Consider the following 8,224-nt stretch of genomic DNA (forward strand, 5'->3'; position numbering starts at 1 on the left):
ACTTCACATTTTTAATTTTATTCTAAAATAATTTGCCAGTGGGGGAAAAAATCTATTCATTTGTAATAGTAGCAATAATAATAATTCAAAATTTGTTCTCTGACATAAATTATTATTTTTATTTTTTATTTTTACTAAATGATAGCTTTATCTGTTTTAATCATAAACTTCACCCATTTGTTTAAGCAATTTGCCAGTGAGGGGGAAAAAAACAACTTCTATAGTAATAAAGATGTATAGAAAAAAAGCATTCTAGATACATTCTCTGCAGTTTTGGTTTTCATGGATTTTTAGATATTTTCACTGGAAGTCTAATGATACTGTAGCTTTTTATTTTTGTAAGAACAAACTTAACATATCTTTTATATTTTAAAACAATTTGCCAGTGGTGAAAAGAAACGAAAAGTATGATGTCACTGAAGTTTTTTAGCACTTTAACTAGAGGACGTCGTCTTCTCTGTGTCAGGTGCTGGGGTGCCCCAGTTTCAACCCATCGCGCTAAACTCGGGCTTCAGGGTCCAGCTGCTCGGGAACGGCTCGCTGCTGATTAAGCACGTTCTTGAGGAGGACGCAGGTTATTACCTGTGCAAGGTCAGCAATGACGTGGGAGCCGATGTCAGCAAGTCCATGTACCTCAACGTGAAAAGTAAGAAATACTATTTTACTGAGATGTTAGGTGATTGGTTTGACGGTTCACTTTGCAGTTCTACTAAAATTCTAACCCCTGAATCGTACATGAATATTTAGGTGTTTGTTAAGGAGGTAAATGGTTAGTGGTAAATGGTTTTTGCGTTTTTTGTGTTACTTAAGGACACAGTTCACAGAGAATTCACAGAGCGTGCCAACCTTCTGGTTACTGCCACTCTCGGTCCACTGGGCCACTCGCAAAACCAATCAAATGTGTGTTTAGGTGACAGCTTTTGTTTTGTGCAGGCTTGGAAATATTTTTTGCAACATTATTGTCAATAGTAAGACTAAACGAGAGTGGATTGTGTAAGGTGAGAGGGTTTCTGCAGTGAAGTCTCTTTGTCTGCCTCAGACACATGTGGGTGTTTATCCACGAGTAGCCAAAAACCTTTTTCCCCCTCATTACACTGTGAACTCCAGTAGGAGCTGACATGTGGAAAAGCATGTGCTTTCAGTGCTCTTAATGTGTGTGTGTGTGTGTGTGCATGTCTCACTTTTTCTGTTTCCACCCACTCTGTTACACTCTGTTACCACACACATACAGAAAACACATAGGGGAGAGAGAGAGAGAGAGTAATAGAGATTACCTCAGACTATAATTTCATGAAATTCTTCTTCATAGTGCTTGTGCAAGAGGTATTCAATTACAAGCGATCCAAAGTAGATGATAGAATGGGAACAGTACTGTTTATTTTAAAGTCAGCATGAAACTTCTCCACAACCCATTTTACATCCATAATATGATGCATTCAGAGAATATTTTGAGGGGGGGTGGAATAAATAAAAACAAATAATTTTATATTTATATTTAGACTGTTGTCCAATAGTTTGAGGTTGGAAAGATTTTTTGTTTTTGTTTTTTGAAAAGTCTCTTTTCAGTGCTGCATTTATAAAAACAAAAATATTATAAAATAGTGCAATTTAAAAATATTTTATAATTTTTTATTTACTACTTTATTATTTTTTTTTTTTAAATGTATTTTATTCCTGTGAGGGCAAAGCTGAAATTTCTTTACTTCTGTATTATTATACAGTATTTAAAACCTGGAACGTGCATTCCAGGTAAACTGGGTCGATTTTGATTTCCTGTTGACTTAATCAAGGATGTTTATTTAAAATGTAGTAAACTCTTTATACCTTATTGTGTGACTCAAATAAATGCTGAAATCCATTTGATTTAAAAGTGTTTTCTACAGCGTGCGACACAGCAGCTAAATGAACTGTTTTAATGTCGGGTTATCCGTCTATTCCCTGTCTGCCTATGCATGCGGTGGCGGCTGCGTTCTCATTTGATCAGAGTGTGATGTTAGAGAGGCTTATTTTCACACCCTGCTCTTATCAGCACGCAGCAGGAGCTTCCCTGCAGAGCCGCTCTCTCTGCCTAATACAACCTCTTCTTCATCCTCTTTCCCTCCCTCCCTCCCTCGCTCTGTCTCTATTCTCTCTGCCGCTCTCTTTCTCATGTCGTGTAACAACACACACACAGAGCTCTGTTCTCCAAGAGATCGATCAGGCTGACAGGTGAAATACTGTGTCGTGTTTGTGCGGAGAGCTCTGCTCCCGGAGACATGGCTCTGTTGTTGTGGCTCGCTGTTGTAACTCGAGTCTCCCTGAGAGGTTTGTTTCAGAGTCCACTGTGATCTCTCCAGTTTACCGCAAACAAGCTCCTCATTAAGATCAGCCGTGATCAGCGCTGAGAGTTCAGGTCGTGTCCCCATGGCCACAAAACAGAAGGAGAGAATTCTACCCATCTGGAACAAAACAGAGAAAATCCTCAAATCCATTCCTCAGTACTCAAACCTAATTACTAGAAGAAGAAAAAAAACAATATCAGGGTTGAGTTTATTTTTTGGAAGTAAGAAATTAACTTCTTAATGAGAAGTTTATATTTAAGTGTTGATTTTGAAAGGTTTGCATGTGAATGTTACCTAACTGTGTTATGTCATTTTCTGTTGGAATACACTATAAAAGTGTTTTTTCTTAGATTATTGGACTACGTTTTACAAGAAAATAGTGTATTGCTTACTGTGCAGTTTATACAGTGTATACATTTTATTTTGTTATATTTTAATTTTATCTATTTTTATGGTATCTGAAAAAGAGTATTTCATATATTGTATATGCAATTATGAGAAATAAATGACTTTTTATTAGCTTTTAATTTTTTAACAGCAGAAAAAGGGTGGAAAAGGGCTTCCATAGGAAGGCTGAGCTGAGTGCATTACAATATGTGATTGAATATTCTGTTGTAAGCATATTATGCATATTATGCACAGTATGCATAATATATACTGTAGAAATATTGAAAGTAATATGATACAGTAGTATGCTACTTAGAATGTATGTACAAAAACTGACACGTTGATGCTTAATCGTGCAGTGCAATTTTCAAGAAATCCTGCTGATAAAACTATGATGATCCCAGGAAACTCTCTATATAATAAGACATAATGGTGCATCACATCTGTTTTTACCATGATCCCTCCCCTCTTACGCTCTGATTGGCCACACGTTTTTCCATTTTCAGCATCACGATGCGACTCATTCGCAAAGCCCAATGATGCAGTAAAGGAGGATATCAGGCTGTGGTGAACACAGCCACTTAACCAGTCAGCTTACTGTTTACCCCAGTGCATCTTGGGCCAGGAGCTTCTGTACACATGCATGTAATCTGCCCGTCAGCCCAGCGAGGCAGAAGGTCTTGGCCTACATCCCCCACACACGGCCCTGAGCGCTGATGAGATAGGGGATGATAGGTGCCCTCAGAAAGCCTGCGGGGAGCCAGGAGTCGCTATGAGACTAAGACAGGAGAAACATTACACTGGAGGAAAACTCTGACTCCACATCCAGTCATTCCGGCTTCATTTGTAGCATTATGCAGCCAAGAAATTAAGCAAATGTTAAACACAATATTTTTGGTGAGCTTGCGACATGCTGTCTCAATTTATAAGATTTATTATATATATACATTTGTTTATTCAAATATATTCATATATTTATTATTAATAAATATTTATTATAATAAATATAGCTGAAGTTTTTGGCATTAGAGGCACGTTATCCTTCAGAAATATGCTCAGAAATATGATTCTAATATGCAGATTTGGTGCTCAAGAAACATTTCTTATTATTATCAACAAAGATCAGTATTATATATTTAAAATTCGAAATAATATAAAAATATTGATGCCCTATTTTCTTTTTCTTTTTTTTTGCTTTAGAGACTTTTTTTGTGTACAAGGGAAACTGGATCATATCCCTGTATCTGCACCCAACGTGCGGCAAACGTGTCTCCGATTCCCAGATTTATGTGTGGACTGATAGTTTGGGGTCAAATGTCAGAGAGCTGTGCAAAGCAAACTGTCAATTCTGACCCCTCATGACCTAATTAGACTGATTAGTTTGACAACCCCTCCAGCCTTATACACATCAAGAAGTTAAACAAACGCATTGCGTCTTTTCCTCTCGCGCTATTTTTTTTAATCCCGAAAAAGGACAAGATTACCAGCGTCATCATCCTCCCAGAAAAAGATATTCAGCTCGGATCCATGATACAAACATGCAGGCTTGTAACTGCTCTCCTCTGAAAATCAATTCTGGATGTTTGTTCTATTCTTGTCCTCCATTGACAGCACCCTCTTACAGCTGGGGGAGAGCATGCAGGCCTAGCTGGTTGGCATGGTAACATGTCCAGGTGAAAGGGAGATGCAGGCTCTCATGGGAGGGGAGGGGGGTGAGGAAAGCAGCCAGGAATCCCTGCGGGCTGGATAGAAACCAGAGACCGCAGACTCCCACTGCTTCTCAGTCAGCTAGACCTGTCAAGGACACACATCATATCCCTGTATCTGCACCCAACGTGCGGCAAACGTGTCTCCGATTCCCAGATTTATGTGTGGACTGATAGTTTGGGGTCAAATGTCAGAGAGCTGTGCAAAGCAAACTGTCAGTTCTGACCCCTCATGACCTAATTAGACTGATTAGTTTGACAACCCCTCCAGCCTTATACACATCAAGAAGTTAAACAAACGCATTGCGTCTTTTCCTCTCGCGCTATTTTTTTTAATCCCGAAAAAGGACAAGATTACCAGCGTCATCATCCTCCCAGAAAAAGATATTCAGCTCGGATCCATGATACAAACATGCAGGCTTGTAACTGCTCTCCTCTGAAAATCAATTCTGGATGTTTGTTCTATTCTTGTCCTCCATTGACAGCACCCTCTTACAGCTGGGGGAGAGCATGCAGGCCTAGCTGGTTGGCATGGTAACATGTCCAGGTGAAAGGGAGATGCAGGCTCTCATGGGAGGGGAGGGGGGTGAGGAAAGCAGCCAGGAATCCCTGCGGGCTGGATAGAAACCAGAGACCGCAGACTCCCACTGCTTCTCAGTCAGCTAGACCTGTCAAGGACACACATCTGAAAAATCACCTCTGTTTATAGATAGATAGATAGATAGATAGATAGATAGATAGATTGCATTTGTCTATATAACATTTATATAATTTATTTGTCAGTAAATTAAATGTGTGTATATATATATATATATATATATATAAATATATATGTATGCATACTTATAATATGATTTTAACAGTTTTTTTAAGTAGTTATTATTTTAACTTATTTTATATATTAATTTATTTTTATATATTGTAATTCATTTGTCAATAACTTAAAATAATTCATTGTAATCATTCAACATTTTTTTTTTTTTGGTCAATTTTGCTTTCACCTCCAGGCTCTTAATGCATTGTGTTTCCTTCTGGAGCACCAGTGAGCGTTTGAAACATTTGTAATAGCTGCATATGAGTCCCTCAGTTGTCCTCAGTGTGAAAAGATGGATCACAAAATCATACAATCATTATTGGAAAGGGTTGCGCAAAAGATGTTGGAAAACCAAAGAATTTGTGGGACCTGAAGGATTTTTATGGACAAACAAGGGACTCATGAACAACTATCAAAAAAATAAAAATAAAAAATACAGCTGTAGATCATCCAGGTAACAACACAGTATTAAAAATCAAGCGCATGTAAACTTTTGAACGGGGTCATTTTTATAAATTCAACTATTTGAACTATATGAAAAATATAAACTTTTCCCAATATTCAAATTTTTTGTATATGTAATGTATATGCCTTAAATTAATAGTTATGTGAGTATGTAATATAGGTGCAGTTTTAACATACAATTTTTTTATTAGTTTTTGTTTTGTCTTACAATTTTCTTTCAAAATGTTAGTGCAATCAGTAGTGTGTTTCACAAGTACAAGTGATATTGTTGAGCTTCCATAAATACATTTAGTCAAACATACTGTAGACTGCAAATTATTTTACTCTCATTAAAAGTGCCCGGATTTGTTTTATAAATAAATGTGCTATGGCCTTTCTTGTAGGATAAACAAGTATCCGGATTGTGTCTGTATAGGGGTTTATGCGCAACAGACTTCTGTATTCTGTTAACCTGGTCTCACCGCGTCCGGTTCAAGCGTTTTGCATATGCTTCGTTAAATATGATGCAGTTTTACTCAAGAATGAAAACGGCTACCCTGAGAGACTGTGAGTAAATGTGTGTATTCGTGACACATGCAAGCTCATTTTGGTCCATTTACGACCCCTAAATGAACTAGTAAAAGAGCCTGAATCAATCAGAGAGGATTCAGAAGAGACGTAAATCACTCCTACAGCCGGAGAGCAAGTTCCTGCCCAGCAACACACAGTTCTTCTGTCTGGATCTCAGGAGAGGAATTAGCACCTTCCCTTTCAGTCCAACTGCTGCTTATAATTCAGCTGGATATTAAAGAAATACATCAACACAGCAATTATGCAGTCATGATCAAGACAGCTCGCAGCCTGAGGGAAGATACAGCTGCCCCTCCAACACAGAGACTACTTCCCTCTTTAGTGTTTTATTCTGGATAATCACATAAGGAGCGAGCGCTCGGCCGGGATAAGAAATAGGATGCCAGTTTAGGCTGCCTGCGTCTTTTAGCGGGGGACAGTACAGCTTCATTTTTACCCTCTGATCAAATGTAGTCATTTTAAGAGACTCCTCTCAGTGTTTACAAATGAAAACGCTAGGATTGCTAACAGGGTGGACATAAAGGGCTAGCATTAGAGAAAGTGATATCGTATGAAACGTTTATATTAATCACACTGATAATAATTCATTTTCATTTCTGTAACTTTTTTACTCAAGTCATGCTAAAAAAATGATGTTTTTCAGGCTGGTTCTAATGAACATTCAACAATCTAATAAACAAACAGATGTTGCTTCTATCAAGGTAGAAATCATATTTGTTTTATATTTTATTTAAGTTTTTTTATCACAAAATCACAATAAATCGTAAAATATATAATTAGATTTTATATTTTCAGTTTTCAATTTAATTTTAGTTCAAGTTTTAGTAAGTTTTAATAATGTTGTTATATTTTAATATTTCTCTTTAGATTGAACACTTGTTTATTTATTTATTTTTTACACATTTTTTATTTAGTTTTAGTCATTTTTCAGAATCAGAATCAGAATCAGAATGAGCTTTATTGCCAGGTATGTTTACACATACGAGGAATTTGTTTTCGTGACAGAAGCTTCCACAGTGTAACAGAATGACAGTGACAGAACAAAAAACACAGATAATAAAAAATAGAACAAGTAAATAAGCGAAGCGGAGTCCTGCCTGGGGTCGTCACATGTGGTTGCCGCAAGCAGAACTGTTCAGGAAACAGTCCTCCATAAAAAGCGTCACACAGCATCACGTAGAATCCGCCGGCTGCGCCGTTCTCAAGTCCGCCTGCCGTTCCTCACTCAAGCCCGCCGTGTGTGATGCTGTGTGACGCATTTTATGGAGGACTGTTTCCTGAACAGTTACTTACTGTTTCCTAGCATACAATGGGTCTGTGCTCAAAGGCTGTTCTATAATGTGGGGCAGTTCCAACTTTGCAAGGATAGTCTGGCGCTTCTGACTCACAGCCTGTAAGTACATTTTTTATGTTTAAAGAATTTGCCACTGATGATTCAAACGCGAGTAGCGCTTGTTGTTTGTCGTTTCTCCGATCACAAATGCAGACATGGTTTTATGTTTACACGGCGCGATACGCAACGTGTAAAAACACAGTTTAAGTCATTATAATCAGTAATTATGTCCTCACTGGTTGCAACAAATGCCTCGTTTGTAATGGGTTTTATTGTTTTTTTTTGTCTCGCCGTGTCGGGAGACGGCATCACAGACAGTGAGTTAAGGGGCGTAACATTTCCGTCACACGCTTGAGGTATTCAGCCAATCACAACGCACTGGATAGCTGGCCAATCACAGCACACCTCGCTTTTCAGAACGATGAGCTTTGTAAAGATCGACACGTTTCAGAAAGGCGGGGCATAGAGGAGCAACAATAATGTACATTATGTGGAAAATAATGTGTTTTTGAACCTTAAACCGCATAAACACATTTCATTACACCAAATACACAAAATAATGTTATTTTTAGCAACATCATATGACCCCTTTAATTTTAGGTGTTTGGTAGGATTAGGTATGTAGAAT

The 8,224-nt window shown here is 37.8% G+C and overlaps 1 protein-coding gene across 1 annotated transcript in view; it reads left to right on the forward strand.

Moving 5' to 3' along the window:
* The window catches only part of LOC107743430 (Down syndrome cell adhesion molecule homolog), a 42,324-nt gene that overhangs the window by 13,034 nt on the left and 21,066 nt on the right, over positions 1-8,224 (forward strand). Inside the window, exon 9 of the mRNA XM_016556659.1 lies at positions 467-646. Within this exon, the coding sequence (XP_016412145.1) occupies positions 467-646 (180 nt within the window). The remainder of the gene's footprint in view (positions 1-466; positions 647-8,224) is intronic.

Source organism: Sinocyclocheilus rhinocerous, unplaced genomic scaffold (assembly GCF_001515625.1).
Source record: "Sinocyclocheilus rhinocerous isolate Xijiao unplaced genomic scaffold, SAMN03320098_v1.1 scaffold106, whole genome shotgun sequence".
NCBI classification, from domain to species: Eukaryota; Metazoa; Chordata; class Actinopteri; order Cypriniformes; family Cyprinidae; genus Sinocyclocheilus; species Sinocyclocheilus rhinocerous.